Raw genomic sequence first — 17447 nt, 5'->3', positions numbered from 1 at the left:
CCCTAAACTCACATTTGAATGTTACCAAATCAAAGACTGGGCAAGTCCAGTTTAAATATGTAGGGTTGAATGAGTTAAATGCATCATCAGGAAGGTTAGTCTATGAATGTGTCTCACATATGGATACAATATAAAGACAAGGCCTGTTTTTTCTTACAGAAATTCCTGTAACATAAATGTTTTCATATGAAAGTATTAATGAAGTTAAAGGAAATTTCATTCACTAAGGATTTTGTCTTAACTCTAATAATACTTTCCAGTGAAATCACTTGGATAAAGGAATTCCAGAAGGATAGAAAATCATGAAACTTGGGCTAGAACAATATTCCTCTGTCTGTATGCATGCTAGTAATGGTACTTTATTTATTTGTAAATGGTTTTTGTATTGGAGATCTAAACAGATTTGTAATATTTGAGAACCTATTAGGTGTTTTATTTAGTATGTGTATCAGAGATCTAGAAATAAATTTGAAATTCATGAGAATTTGATAACATCGCCCTGCTATACCTATGTGTATTTGTGTATCAGAATAACTTGTACAATTTAAAAAAAAAATGAATATATTTCAAATCTATATAAAGTTTGAGGAAAGGTTCCACACATTTATAAAAGATCAAGGAAAGATTACAATTAAGCTTGTTCGTTTCTTCATCTTTCCATTGATGATATCAAATGTATTGCACATATTCCAATATTTAAGTAATATATTATTTGAATGTAATCTCACTTGTTTGATACTTTCTAATTGAGTGGGCCCTTTTTCCTTTAATAATATGTTAAGAAGAATTTGATTGTACGACTTTTCAGGACATTAACCACATGTTAATGGAACAATAAAAACAATATGTTACCCAGTAATGTAACATACATGAGCTGGGACCTGTTTTCAATCAGGAGGTATAATAAACCTGATACAGCTGGTGCTGACACGCGAGTCATTTTTACCTGGTGATCAGCGTACCTGTCCACATATATTGACGATCAGTGGTAAACCCATCACATTGTCATCCTGAATAATTTAACAGTGATCAGTAAGGCTGGGATCACATCAGGGGATACGACTGTTACAAAGTTTTCTATAGTCAGCATACAGTTGTATCCTAAGCTAGTGAGGATGTCAATATCTACTGTTTTCTACTTAGTCAGGTATCCCAAAACACACAAAACAGTCTGCCCGTGGCGTCAACATATTCTGTTTTGTTGGGTATCCTCAACACTTTTAGTTTTCTTGACAGACAGGGATCTCAACATACAGTTTTCTGGTCTGTCGGTGGCGTCAACATATTCTGTTTTGTTGGGTATCATCTACACTTTCAGTTTTCTTGACAGACAGGGATCTCAACATACAACAGGTTTTTTAGACCGGTAGAGACTGTCAACATAAAGAGTATTCTACACGGTCAGGTATTGCCATCCTCTATACTCCAGAAGTTAGGCTCACTTTCGCTCTCTAGCTGCACCCATGGAATATGTCATTACAAGTTATTGAAGGCACGCGGCTAGCTATTTGGTTGGTGTCGGGTAAAAAAACCTGACCAATGGCTAGGCTGATACCTGTCCTTTGAAGATTACAGAAGAGCGACAACCGACTTTAAAGCTAGTCAATTTACTGTTTTGCGACCGACAAATTATTTTGATGTACATCAAAGGATCAAACTAATAGAGAGCGGAAGTGAGCGTAGCCCCTGGATATCGAGGATGGGAATTGTAAATTTACACAAAGCTTTCTAGTCTGTCAGGATGGGGAACGTCTTAACCTATTCTGTTTTCATGAACATTTTCAGGTTTGAAACAGGGATGTCAACATACACCATTGTCTAGTGCGTCTGTGTTGTGGTCACATAACTGATTTCTAGTCAGTCTAGGACATTATCAATGATTGACACTATAAGGGACAGTTAACACGCACAGTTTTCTAGATGGTTATGAAATATCAACGTAGGGCATTGCATACACGTACATCCACTCTGTCACGGTTTTCTAGAGTGTTTGGGACCCTCTACATAACTCAGTGGTTATACTATAACAGAAGTCTGTTTATGTAAGGGAATTGTTGGTCGGGACCCACCTAGACATAAAATAGAGCTATAAAAATTTGTAGGAAATAAAAACTCCTGTATACTATCTCCAGATGAGTTTAACAATGATAACCATGATTTAATTTGTAGGTCAGGGCCAAAAGTTAATTGGATTGAGTAAGATAATGTATCAGAAAGGAAGCAGAAACCCTCCCTATCTGTTTCCCCTTGTTATAAAGGGGAGAAGTGGGAGCTAAAGGTACACGCTGGACCTCCTGGCTAGATGTTCATTGCTTTGTGTTTGTTTATCTATAATTCAGTCCTTTGTTAGAAATGTTCCTGTATCTGAGGCCTGTTGTGTGTCTGACAGTCGGTGTGTTCTGCCTTTTGTATGAAGTGCATCTGTAACATAAAGATGGAAGATATCGCCCATAATATGACAAATAAACTGTTGACTAATAACTATATAAATGAGTTTGTATAAAATAGTTCCTATAAAGATAGCGTATTTATCTCTCTGGGAAATTATCTGAGAGATGAAATTCTCAAAATTGAGGTAATTAACAACTTGTAAGGTGTATAACTTAATATAGCTCTTTCATCCCTGATGACACATTTGAACTCTTCTGATTCAAAGGTTGGAATAGTTTATTATGAAATTTCGGGGGTGAATGAGCTAGCTATCATTTCTAATTACTCACAGTCAAAGTTTTTAGGATTCAGTAAATTTGAAATATAACTTGTTGTATTAGTGAATGTTGTGACATTTATAGTTAATACATGTACATGCTATAGCTCCTAGTGTGCTCTACAGGGATTGGGCTTTAGTTACAAGATCCATCGATGAAAAAGGCTTCAAATGCAGCCATACAAAAGCATTGATATAAACGAGTTATAAACATGATTTCATCCCTAATAGGGCATACCAGATCCTGGTCACGTATGGAGAAGGATAGCTACACTGTCAGTAGGTCTGTTTATACCTCAGAAAGTCAGAAATCACAATCGACATTAATTCATGGACTCCTTCTTTCTCTATTCTTCTTCTCAATCGTCTTCCTTTCTTTACAAATATCTGATAGATTTTGTTATAAACCAGAGCATCCTACATGTTATGCTTAACCCATTCACCCCTAAAGTCTCATTTGAACCTTACCAAATCATAGACTTGGCAAGTCCAGTTTAAGTATGTAGGGGACTATATATTTCATCAGTTCTGATTTTCTATCTTTCCCTTCTTTACATCCCATTTATTAGTTTTCATTAATATTTGTTGATGAGAATTTCTGTATTTGTCTTTTATGACGGAATTATCACTCAGTGCACCTGATATTGGGGATGAAGATATTTTGTTAATACAGTCCTACATGTATTCTGCGTCCTTGTAAAACTGCTGACGGAGCAAAATCTGCTGCAGCTGGAGGGATTCTACTTGTACTTTATGTCAATATCTATGATGCAAATACAGAGACATTTCAGGGAAAGAAACGGACAGGAAACATCTGGAATTTCATTGACTTGGCCTTAGGCCAAATTAAAAAATGAAGATGTGTCTAGCGTAATCCCCCTTTTATTGATGTGTTCAAGCTAGTGTATTCCTACCATATATGAAGTTTGTATGTTCTATAGGACAACTTGGTAGGGGGTCGGGGATAATGTTTCTAGAAACCTACACACAAATTCCTTACCTTCCCACACACTGTTTCAGCAAAATTTGGACAATGTAGGTTATGTTATTAGAATTTTAGAGTAACAGGCCTCAGGCAGATTTTGAAATAAGCCCTAGCTATATATTTTCCTAGTAAATATTCAAATTTTTTACTAGCCCTATTACAAAATATACTACCTTAAGTAAAACTGGGTTGGTGGACAGATTGATCCCCGAAACAACATTTGTGTTATGTTGTTCCTATATCATTTTTTTTTTTTTTTTTGTACAAGACCAGACTGGCTTTCTACCAAGCTTTTCATTGACATTGATTCTGTCGCATGACTTGATGGTAAAACCAGATATGTAAAATTCTGATGTTGTAGTCGATTGGAAAGTGATTGCGTCAGCATGACCTTATAGTAAAAACCGATATGTAAAATTCTGTAGGCGATAGGGAGGTAAGCTTCGGTCAGTTGCTGTTTTAAGTTGAGTACATGCGAGGGGCAGACATTAGAGGCGACACTCGGATCTATCCTGAGATTACAAAAGTCGCTGCATGCATGCAGCGGAATTAATTATCACAAAAACTGGCTATCAGGTCTGTCTAGGCAGTTCTGTGCGACTTTGATGTATGTATACACATGTGTATTGAGTAATCAGACTTCAGCAGAATATTCATTGATCTGCAAGACGTTGATCAATTTTGCAGATCTCAATTAAAATGATAAATTACTGTTTATTTGTCTTGATTCACATCGAAAGTGGGAAAAAATATGTTTGCGTTGCATTTCATCGATCTACGCTCTTGACAAGGCCCTAAGTAATATCAGCAAAGTTTCAGAGGGCTTAATTAAGTCATTCACCCCTGAGGACACATTTGAACCCTTCCAATTCAAAGGTTGGGATAGTTCATTATGAAATTTCAGGAGTGAATTTGTTAATTCCCTAGAATAATTGTTTTTTTTGTGGTCCAAGTTTAAGGAAGAGATTTCACCTCACCTAATTCAGGTAGTTTTTACGGTCGCTCAGTAATTTTGCTGGACTGTCATTGTAATATGTTAATTCCAACTGTCAATCAAACTTCTTTAGGACATGTATGGAACATTTGGTTATGCAGTGAAGGATATCTCTGAAAAGTATGCATACTGTACATTATAGTAAAGTCCCTTTAATTCAACCATATCTAGGTAATCTTGCTGTCTTAGGGAAGAGGTGTCTGTATGAAGGAGTGGTCTATCCAGTGTATAAAATTGGTTAATTTCATAAAAAGACGTAGAAATTGAACGTTTTGTGTGTGATGTTTTTAAGTTATTTAGATATCCGGACAAAAAGCAGTGGTTATGACAGCAACATCAATAATTAATAATTAATAATTCTTGACAAGTATGAATGAAATAGTTTTATTCAAATAATTAAAATATTGCATTTTAAAGTGTTTTCTTGCATTAAAACAAAAGTCCTGGCTTGGACATCAGAACACATGGAACCATAATGATAGAAATGCCTTGATGAAGAGAACAAAGACCATTATATTGACGTTGATGGACCAAGCTACTCCAGCAATCAATATAGAGTACCATGTGTGTTCCATGTGGAAGTTTCTAGCGACAGTCCAGAAGGTTCCGATGTTTCTATATAGTCAGCTTGTCTGAATTACTGATGCGGACGATCTCTTCTCCTTCTCTGGTTAGACTCAGCTAGCTGTAAGTCCTCAAGGAGTTTAGCTGTGATAGTGGTACGCTTTGTCAGGATATGTAAATCAGATGTTTTTCTTGGCAGGTAGAAAGAGTCTATTGGTCGTAAGGGGGCCTAACTCTGTATGTGAGGATTTTTACCAAGTCATTTGTTTATAAATGGGTTCTGCTGTTCTTGGCAGTATTTCATTATTCAAAAAATATAAAGCTTTACATTTCATTTCTTCATATTATTAAAGAAATTTTGAACTTTCCACAAGTAAAACCATGTTAGCGAAAGAAATTTCTACAGATAACAGATTGATAAAGAAAGTTTAGATTTAGGTTTGGTCCATAGTAAGAAGCTACTGTAAAGTTTACAATTACCTATCCCCATCCTACCATTCAATTTTATAAACAGTTGGAGGTAAGGGGGTTGTATAAAATATAGGAAAATAAAGTTTTACTGTAGAAATGAAATGGATTTTAAAAACCTGTGTTATCCACACAGAAGAATTTAATTACCTGTGTGTACACTATCCACACAAAAATAATTTAAAAACCTGTGTTATCCACACAGAAAAGTTTATAACCTGTGTGTACACTATCCACACCAAAATAATTTAAAAACCTGTGTTATCCACACAGAAAAGTTTGTAACCTGTGTGTACACTATCCACACAAAAAATACACCCAGAAGAATTTTAAAACCTGTGTTATGCATACAAAAGTAATTTTAAAATCTGTGTTCTGCACACACAAAAAATTTTTTTTTAAACTTGTTATGCACACAAATAAAATTAAAAAACATGTATTATGCACACAAATTTAAAAACTGTGTTATGCACACAAAAATATTTAAAAAACTGTGTTATTGCACACACAATAATTAAAAATCTTTGTTGTCCCCACATAAGACTTTTCAGTATTGGCTATTTACCGGTCTCTTGTTTTCAGTACTAGTTGGGAATGTACCTATTAAGCAGGCGCTATTGATTTTCCTTAGAATGCCTATTCAGCTCCAATAACATCCGAGCTTCTAAAGTAGCTGACTTTTTACCGTTGGGTCCTGCCCGGGGAGACTGGTTAACTTACAAATTACACTACAGATACAACATGTCGAAATTTCGTAATCTGAAATATGGAAATTACCAGTATCAACAATTTCGATTTGGATCTGTCCTTTAGTTTTGAATCACGATGAAAAGTTGTATTTTAATATTCTAGGAAAGTTGATGAGTGATTCGCCATTGATATGCTGACGGATCTGAAACTGTACAGAGAGCTAGAGAGATTCTTCAAATTGGCAATTTGCCAGGAAAAAGCAAAGCTCCTGTATGATAGAAAGCCAGCTGATAGGTTATTTATGCTCCGTCTTTTCCTAGCCACGTACATGAATTATGAATGAATTTCACTCAAAATACAGCCTGTATTGTCATTTTTTCCCTCAGCAGTTGCACATTACTTACAGCCTTTATGCAAAAATGATATATTTTCAGATGTTAGACTCGGCTGCATTAGGGTAAAAGGGGTGCTAGACATTTTGAATGAAGAGATTTTAATTTCTTTCTTTCATACGATCTTGAATACTATGTAGTGGGTATATGTAGAAAAACTACTTTTGCATTTCAGTTTGTTCAACTGCATGTATTTGCAATTTTGAAATATTGTTCTTCACAAAACAACCGCAGTGTATGCTTCATGAAGTAGGCCAATGTATTTACGCAAGTTATTTTTAATGTAAACTTGATGAAACTTCTGGCGAAGGAAAGTTTTCAAGTGACAATATACAGTCAGTTGCTGTTCATCAACGTTTTGCAAGCTCCAAACTACAACCTCGTGGAAAATGAACTTTTTAGGAAAACAAAATAAGATGTATTGGTGGATCATGATACATGTATACTAACTTAATAGAAAAATATCGCTAGATATCAGTCAGTTGATGATTTCCAAAATAAGTTATTTGGACATATCCGTGTCAGCTAGCCACCTTGTTCAGCCTCCACCTTCAATAGAGATCTAGTATTTTACTATTCTGGCCTAATGAGGACTGTATAATGGGAAATGTTCGCTGCAGTTTAATTTTTGCCTTTTTTGACCATCGTAATGTGGGATAATTTATCATTGCAATGAACATTTGCAAATAACATATACCATGCACAGTAACTAAATGTGAAGGCGTAATTAACACTGGGTAAATATGGATTATTCTTGTGAAGGCCGAAAGATTTACACCATGAATATTTTCCGGTATACAGCACCCTAATGTAAACTGATATTTTCAAATCAATATCATTCAGAATTGATTTAGATTTTATGATTATATTTGTGTTTGTTGGCTACAAGAGATGACTTTTTTAACTCATTCACCCCTGAAATTTTATAATGAACTCTATTCCAACCTTTGATCTGGAAGAGTTCAACTGTGTCTTAAGGGGTGAATGAGTTAATCCTATACATGCAACATTTGCTATGAATTTTATTTCATGTTCGCTACATGAAAGTTTTGGTTCAATTTTTCGCTAGCTTGTCGGCCTTTGAAAATGTGTTTTGTGATTCAATTGGTTTTGCGACTGCACCTAGTATTAATCATCACGTCCGCGTTTTTGTGTGTATGGGTCTCTGTAGAGATTAATCAGGTAAGGAGGCTGAAGCTGAGCAATAAAGGACATTATAGATTAACTGGCACACCTGGAGCCTCTGTACTCGGCCCGTCAGGTCGTAACACAGACTTTTTTCCGCGGTTGATAATACTATCAATATTGATACATAGATGTAGCATAAAATATATAATATATATAAATTTGCAGCTGCTATTTTAAGCCTCAGGTACATTGAATCATTTTCAATGATTTAACGGATGCATGAAGACTTTAGTTGACACTGTGTCACTGTTAAGAATGATTTTCTTCTGTGAGTCCTTCCGTGTTAGAGACATGATCTCTTTTGTCTGGAATTAAATATATCGACATATCGTATCAATTTGGTGAATTACATCAGAGACTGCATTGATCTGCAGTGCTACCTATCTTTGTGGTAATTGATAGGGAATGAGTACTGAATCTGTTTATGTGCACGTTGTCGCTGCAGAGGACGGGTTATATGGCCAGGTATAAACGCCGCGACAGACATGGAGTCTGCGATAGCTGTCTCTGTAGAAGCCTTTAGATTCCGAGTAACTCTGTTTGCATTGATTTTCTACCTTTTCTAACCTTATCTTGGGTCTGCTATACCAGCGATATGTTATACGAGAGAGATCCACGACGGGGGAGAAATTCAACTTCAGAAACAACTTATCTTCATTTTCATATTAACTCATTCACCCCCTGAAGGCACATTTGAACTCTTCCAATGAAAAGGTTGGTATAGTTTATTATGAAATTTCAGGGGTGAACGAGTTAAGAAGTATCTTTTCATGTAGGGTTTTAAAATTGTGTGATGCTTTATGCAGTTCTTGATGAAAATTGATTTTCCATTTAACACAACAAATTACGTAGGTTGTCAGTTAGGTGTTATCATTACCGTACACCAGTCAGAAACATTCCATATGATGTTTTGTTTATGTGAGTAGACCTATGTAACAAAACCTAAATGTTATGATCCCTATAGGCCTGTACCCTGCCAGAAACTGACTAAGCACTGGAACTTTTCCCCCAGCATTACTGTACCTTTCATAAATCATTTCTCAGTGATCAATCTACAATTTATTTTCATGGGTCCCTTTCAGCTGAATTGCAAACAACAATGGGTCCCACAATGTTAAATTCAAGTATTTCCAGAAATTCTATGATGTAGGACTCAGGACTCATATATAGATTTATCACTGATTTCTGAAGAAAAAATCATGCAGTTCATTTATGAAAAAAATAATGAAGATTAGATGAACAGTCTAAACCTAAAAAATGGTGTTTAGAGTGTCAAAATGTACGGGGACAGACAGGGATTCCAACCCAGGACCTTCAACCCATACTTGTGGTAACTTACCAGTTGAGCTACCCTGACAGGAGCACCCTGGCCAATCTGAGCTACTGTTATATCAAATCTAAATTTAAGGGAACATGTCACTATTTGGATAACAACTACATTGGGTTTGTCTAGTGTTTGTCTACAGTGGGACAGGGATCCTGAAACACTTTTAACCCTTCACCCCTATGTACCTTTAGTAAACTCGTCCATGCTTTGATCTGGATGAGTCCATTATGGTTTACAGTGGTGAAAGGGTTAAAATGTGAGAACTGTTGGATGTATACTGGTCAGGCCAAGCAGGATGTCAAAATACTCGGGTCTTATATAAGATAGTTTAACCCATTCACCCCCAAAGTCACAATTGAACCTTACCAAATCAAAGACTCGGCAAGTACAGTTTAAAGATATAGGGGTAAAAGAGTTAAAATAGAATAGGTATAAAATGATATTATGTTTAATAAGATAGGAGTTTGGAATTCATAAGTCTTAAGTTTTCATTGCACATTGTATTTCATCGTAATATGTATGTTGAACAGAATGTCAGACTACTCAGGGGTCAAATTAGACAGGCTTCTGACTGTACATCAATAAGCATGTTAAAATCTTGACAACCCTTTTCTCATTTTCTAAACAGCATCATCTTCTAGATTATTAATATGCAGACAATAAAAATAACTCAAAATTGATTTAATGAGTTTAATTTTGGATAATACATTTAACCAAAAATCATGTTTCAAAAAGTTGGCTTGAAAACATGAAAAATCTAATTTAAGGGGAGGTAACTCTCTTTAAGAGAAACTACAGTGGAACTCTCTTGTGTTTTGCCTGCAGTGGCACAGAGATCCTTAAATAAGTACAGAAAGGTCATTTAACTCATTCATCCCTGAAATTTCATTATGACCTATTCCAACCTTTGAATTGGAGGAGTTCAAATGTATCTTCAGGGGTGAATGAGTTAAACACATACAAAATGTAAATAGTCAACAAAACAACCATTTATGTGTTAAATGCTTTTAACATGATTATTCAGTAACAGCTAGAGAGGAATGTTGAGTCTTTAATTTACACACAAAAAAATTGCAAGAATAAATTTAAAGAATTTTTTCAGGAAACAGTTCACAAATCCATTCCTAACGCCTCAGCTTGAAAGATTTCCAGTGACTGAGTTTTTGTTGAAGCAAACACAATTTTCATTGATTTTCTGTTACAAATAAATGTGAATCACATGCTTGAAATCCCTGAAACAAAACACACTCCATCATTGGAAACATATTCGTATCGACGCTGTAGGCTTTGCAAGCCAAGGTCACATGTGGGCTTGATTCTTTTGCTCCTCAATTTTGATCTTGAAAAGTTATACAAATTGGCCTGTAATTAGTTCATTTAGAACAATTTGCCTTGGCAACATCCATTATACTGTGTATTCAGGGACACACAGTCTGTTTGTTGTCTAAGCAGCCATATTCATTGCTTAATTGTTCCTTCACAGAATCATTCTGACTACACATGCATATGAGACCATTTAATTAAACTACAAAGGTTAAAAAAAATCATATACCTACAGTGATTTTGGTTCTAAAAGATCTTTATTGACCGATTCACCCCTAAAGTCTTATTTGAACCTTACCAAATCAAAGACTTGGCAAGTTCAGTTTGAATATGTAGGGGTGAATGAGTTAAATTGATTTAATACCATATATGGTGATGTAGTAATGAGGTTTTCTTGTTGAGATTATATGGCACTGTTCCATTTCATTATGTCTGTACATTTACTGGGGAGGCAAAGTGCAGAATTTATCTCTGTGTACACCCCGCCTATGATTGGATCGTGTGTGTGTATGTAATCTGTGTCGTTATTATATCCCATGTGAACTAGTAAATCGTCTTATTGAAATTCCCTCGACACAGCAGCACAATGGAAGTGGCCTGACAGAGCTGCATACGACAAACAGTTAAACTCTCATCAGAGAGGTTTACCATGCTGATCTCAGCAGAAATCGCTGTATGTTTGGAGAACGTGTGCCTGATGTATGTGGTCAAACTTATCTCATTGGCAGGGGAGACTACTCACTAGTTTTAGGTTTACTATGCTGATCTCAGCAGGAATCGCTGTATGTTTTTAGACCTTGTGTCCGATGTATGTGGTCAAACTAATCTCATTGGCAGGGGAGACTACTCACTAGTTTGCTAATTTGACCTCTGACCCTAGTTGGAACTAGTTAAACTAGGACATATCCATTATACTATTTCATCAAGAGTTATCCTATGCTGTATGTAGACAGAGACATTTTTCGCCTTTTTCCCTTGCCGTGAAATTGACAAATTTATCATTACAGCGAACGTTAGTTAAAACAACATAATACTGGCATAGTCACTAAATGTGAAGGGAACAATTAACACTGGCGAATAGGAATTAATCTGGTGAACAAGTTTCCCAGTAAACAGTATATAGTAAGCAGGTTGTCTGATAGGAGATGGGATGCAATCAATATCATTGGATTTGCCTTAAATATTTATTTCATCTTTGTAATTTCTCGTTAAAGTCATGACACAAGGTATTGATATTCTTTTAAGCGATTTATCAAAGCTAATAGTCATGCCAGGAAAAACAGATTCCAATAACTAGTTACAGTTTTTGTCAGTGGTACGGCCAACTGTAAGGAGACAGCTAGTTTAAAGAATGATTAAGGAGGAGTTTGATGTGTGTATACAATAGTTGTACATTCACATTGTAATAGACTGATGTGATATGTCAGTAAACCATCTAGAGCCTCAAAATGATACAGATCACTGGGAAACATTCAGGTCTCCGGAGTGCTTGTGTGCTATGAGTGAAAATGATTGATCTGTTTTCATGTAATATGTGGTAGGACTCGGCTATTTACTCACCAGACCATAACTGGCAGGAAGCCTGGCCCAGTCTCAGGGGTACCTGTGTAATATCTTGATGTCTAGATATAAAACGGATGTATATTCAAAATATATTCAGGCAGCAGAAATGTTATCTGTTCTGAAATGGCATGGATATTATTCAGTAAAAATGGTTTTCCAGGAAAACATAAATTCTTCAAAAAACAGCAACAAACATTTAATGAAATGAAAATTTGAGATATATATTTGACAAGAGACAGACAGACTTGATGCATTGGGTTGATGTTTGGTTATATTTTGGATATTTATTGTGTGAGGGGGGATACTAGGTGTAAAAGTTTGTGGTGGTAGTAGACAGACACGTTTAGTGTCATATGTTGAAGATGCTGTAAGTATGAGGGTTTATCAGAATGATTTTAAATGAAGAGCAGTCTTTGAGTGTGGGTGATGGTTGTTTAAAGTGAGAATACTCATACTTGCCAACTCTCCCTATTTAGGAGGGAGGCTCCAAATCTAGGACCCTTCCATCTAGTATTTTCAACGAGTGAATTTGCAAAACTATTCCTATATTCTAAGACTTAGTGATTTCCGCTGAAAGAACAGCTCAAAATACCTAGTTTAAAGGTGTGTCTACAGTGGGACAGGGATCCTGAAACACTTTTAACCCTTCACCCCTACATAACTTAAGTAAACTCTTCCATGCTTTGATCTGGATGAGTCCATTATGGTTTACAGTCGATAATTTTTTATCTGGAGGTATATATACACATTTTATTTAAGTTTACAATGTTGAGCACATGGAATCTCCCCCATGTGAATTTCATAAGGTTGGCAGGTATGGATACTGACCGGAATGTTGTGTAATGGTGTATGGCTGTTAAAATGCTGGCCAGAATCCTTTGAGCAATAGTGTGTAAGTTTACTAGCCAGAGGCCCTTTATAATGTTCCATTAGTTTTAGGTAATCCTGTTATATATCTGTTCATTCCCTATGTGAAGTCCATCTCTGGACCAAAACACAGTGACTATTATATCAACACGGCTACACATTGGTAGGGCTCATCTGTCTTAATCTCAACCAGCTTAGTGACAATCTTGTGTTTGATTCTTTTCACATATTTTTTATTTTTTTTTGTACTTTAAAAATCAAAGCAAGGCTTGTTTAAGTTTTTGCCTGTGATAATCACAGAAGTGAAGGGAAATAAGTTAAATTTTGCTCCAATTTGAATATTGGACGAAGCTGATGAAGCTGACCAAGCATTGATGAAGAGCTGCTCCTGGCATGATAATGGGCTTTCAGTAAAGGTTACTGAAATTATCAGGTCTATTGTACACACTGAATGGGTTCTCGGCAGGGTAACACTGTTCTGTCAGTGTAACTTGTGTGTCTGCAATAGTGATGAGGCCACAAACTGTATTAACTCACAGAATATATATATACATCAGATATATCTATTTTATAGTCTGGCATTGGCCTGCTCAATCTATTGATAATGGTAATATTGGCAAAAAGTTCATTTTACAATAATTGTAAGCTAAGCTCAGTTTGTTTTGAGAAATTTGGGCCATATATGTGACCATTGAGTATAATAGAGAGGGAAATATTGAAATGTAAGAGGGATGGGACAATTTTGTGAGAACTAGAACTGTCAATTGTGAGAATTAGAGAGTGTATTCTTGAATATGATGAGAGAAAGGGACGGTTGAGTGACGGAGGATGTACTGCTGGTTATGAGAAAGATGGGAAACAGTGAGACTGAGTGTGAGAGAGGAAACCATTGAATGTGAAAGACAGAACCATTAAGTTAAAAAGACAGGAAACCATTGAATGTGAAATAAAAAGAACCGTTGAGTGAGAGAGAGGGATCGATCAAGTTGGAAAGACAAAGGAAACCATTAAATGTGAAAGAAAAAGAGAACTATGAAGTATGAGAGAGAGAACTATGTGTGTGAGAAAGAACTATGAAGTGAGAGAGAGAAATATGAAGTGTGTGAGAGATTGATCTATGAAGTGTGATCGAGAGAGTGAACTATGAAGTGTGTGAGAGAGAACTATGAAGTGTGTGAGAGAGAATTATGAAGTATGAGAGAGAAATATGAAGTGTGTGAGAGATTGATCTATGAAGTGTGATCGAGAGAGAAAACTATGAAGTGTGTGAGAGAGAACTATAAAGTGAGAGAGAGAGAGAACTATGAAGTGTGTGAGAGAGAACTATGTGTGTGAGAGAGAGAACTATGAAGTGTGTGAGAGATTGATCTATGAAGTGTGGTCGAGAGAGAGAACTATGAAGTGTGAGAAAGAGAACTATGAAGTGTGAGAGAGAGAACTATGAAGTGTGAGAGAGAGAACTATGAAGTGTGAAAGAGAGAACTATGTGTGTGAGAAAGAACTATGAAGTGTGAGAGAGAACTATGAAGTGTGTGAGAGATTGATCTATGAAGTGTGGTCGAGAGAGAGAACTATGAAGTGTGTGAGAGAGAACTATGAAGTGTGTGAGAGAGAACTATGAAGTGTGTGAGAGATTGATCTATGAAGTGTGGTCGAGAGAGAGAACTATGAAGTGTGTGAGAGAGAACTATGAAGTGTGTGAGAGAGAACTATGAAGTGTGTGAGAGATTGATCTATGAAGTGTGGTCGAGAGAGAGAACTATGAAGTGTGTGAGAGAGAACTATGAAGTGTGTGAGAGAGAACTATGAAGTGTGTGAGAGATTGATCTATGAAGTGTGGTCGAGAGAGAGAACTATGAAGTGTGTGAGAGAGAACTATGAAGTGTGTGAGAGAGAACTATGAAGTGTGTGAGAGATTGATCTATGAAATGTGTGATAGAGAGCTGGAGTAGGGTGTGTTACTGGTGTGTTACAGAGATGGAAAGTGCTGGTGTAAATGGAGATTTACTTTCTAATCAATATCAAGTGTTGCCAGCACAGATTTCTCCAATATCAGAACTACGCAAGTCTATGGTACCTCTGGGTATCGAAGTGGAGGCGAACTATGCTATGTAACAGTTTCTCTGTCGGAATGTTTGCCTATAAATTCTGGTTTGATGTTTTCCTGATTTGATTTCAAACATTGCATGGTACTTCAAGCATAACAGTACATTTTAAAACCTGCTTTAAACTTGATGTGAGAAGTCCATGAACCAATATTTGAGATCAGGATGTCCATGATTATTGGAAAAAATGTCAGTTAGAATTACCAACAGTAGGTTTTATCAGAATGATCTGTTTGAGTTGAGAGATTCTAGATAAAGGACTATGTATGGTTTGGGCCTGTTTTGGCCCCCAAATGCATCAAAATTCAAAACCTTTAAATGAACTTTGAAATGACCGTTTCTTTGATTTAGAATACTTCCCAAATACTGTTATGAAAACATTTATTTATATTTCTAATTATTGTTGCCATGGTTAACAAGTTCAAATTTGCATAAATTAGAAAAAAAATGAACATTCAGTGAGTATTGTGATATTTTGCATAGTTTTTCTCCTAGAAACTATAGAGCGCATGCTTGAACAAACTTAATATCAAAGGATAATGTGTAGGCATCTGTAATTACATCTTTAGGTGAAATATAAAGTTTGTTCAAGAGGGCGCTCTATGGTAACTAAGAGAAAAACTAGGTGAAAGCCTGTCAAAATTGACTGAATAATCAAATGTCAATAAATTATGCAAATATGACCTGGTTACCATGGCAGCCAAAATTGAAAACACAAATAAATGTTTACATAATAGTACTGGGGAAGTATTCAAAATTAAAAAAACATGCGTTTGAAAGTTCTATTGCAGATTTTTAATTTTGATGGATTTGGGGGCAAAAAAGGCCGAAACCATACATAGTCCTTTAAGGTAGAGAGTCCTACCACTTTTCCATCATGTAAAAAACCTTGAGGTTCTCTTCCTGTTTTTCTCTATACTGATAACAAATGCAGTTATAGGTTGTTGCAGGTAATTTTTTTATGAAGAAACAACATTTTGAAATTATTCCCAGTAATGTTGAAGAAAAGAGTGAATATTACAAATATCATGTTCATCAGCTCAGTGGATAAGCTCCCTGAATATACTGTATACTGGCAAACATTCACTGGTAAAATACATATTCGTCTAGTGTTATATTTTACCTTTACATGTGATGACTATCTATAGTAGGTTGTGTAGTAAATATTTGCTGTTGTGATCAATACACCCTCGTTACAGAGAGCAAAAAACTCCAAAAGATTAACTGTGACAATAAATTCCTGGTACACATTAGTAACTATATTTCAAGCTACTCAAAGTCTGAATAATGCTGAAGAAGTTAGAATTCTTCTTCATTGGAGATAAACATGACACAGAGCCCTGGGACACGCAAAGCATGTTTCATGAATGCCCTTTAACCCTTTCACCACTGTAGACCATAATGGACTCGTCCAGATCAATGCATGGTAGAGTCTACTAAAGTAACATAGGGGTGAAAGGGTTAACTAAAGCAATGGTCATTCTTAGACAAATTAAAGTTAAGGAAAAACTCTTACAGATGTTATAGGAAATTTTTATTTCCCTTAGAATGTAAAGATTTTTATTGCATTAAATCAAAACTGGATCAATGTATCATTATAAAAAAGGATAGAAATATTGCGTGTATGAGAAGAAGAAAAAGTGACAATTCCGGCTTTTGTGTATTTACAGAAACGCCTATTGACCATCCAGGAGTGGTCAGCCTGCCAAAGGAGGACAAAGCTAAGACCATCATTGTGGACAAGGACGCCAACGTGGACGACGCCTACCAGGCCTACCTCCGTAACGATGAGGAATACTTGGCCCGATTCAGAAACGAGCACGAGAGGTTCAAGAACTCAGAACTGGCCCTCAACAAAAGGCACCAGGATCGCATCAACAAGGTATTGCTGTTTGAACAAAACGAACTGTTTGGACTAAGCTATTATTATATTGACTGGTACGTTGATACTGTCGTCTCTTGATAATCCAGGTTTTTTTCCGAGAACTCCCGCTTTCCTCCACCATGAAAACCTGGCATGTCCTTAAATGACCATGCATAGCTGTTAATAGAACGTAAAACACAAATAATCCAAACACTCCTGATAATCCCCGGTCTCCGGGCTATAGTTAAATTGTATATCCCTATTTGACATACTGCCCCTCATTCACTTGCCATCTTGATTACCAGCAAAAGGTTTCAAATTCCCTTTTACCTTCAGCAGGTAGAGTGTTGCAATAGATCATTATTTATTTCTGTAGTTTTAATTCTTTTGATACTTTTAGAAATGACTAA

At 36.0% G+C, this 17447-nt stretch overlaps 1 protein-coding gene across 2 annotated transcripts in view; it reads left to right on the top strand.

Annotated features, from left to right (window-relative positions):
• The window catches only part of LOC110451283 (amyloid beta A4 protein-like), a 59735-nt gene that overhangs the window by 30321 nt on the left and 11967 nt on the right, over window positions 1–17447 (top strand). For both annotated transcript variants that reach the window (XM_021499208.1, XM_021499207.1), the window contains exon 5: window positions 16844–17055. In XM_021499208.1, coding sequence (XP_021354883.1) covers window positions 16844–17055 — 212 coding nt within the window. The remainder of the gene's footprint in view (window positions 1–16843; window positions 17056–17447) is intronic.

The sequence above is a fragment of the Mizuhopecten yessoensis genome, unplaced genomic scaffold (assembly GCF_002113885.1).
Source record: "Mizuhopecten yessoensis strain PY_sf001 unplaced genomic scaffold, ASM211388v2 scaffold5913, whole genome shotgun sequence".
Taxonomy (NCBI): domain Eukaryota; kingdom Metazoa; phylum Mollusca; class Bivalvia; order Pectinida; family Pectinidae; genus Mizuhopecten; species Mizuhopecten yessoensis.
This window is presented reverse-complemented; position numbering and strand designations above follow the sequence as displayed.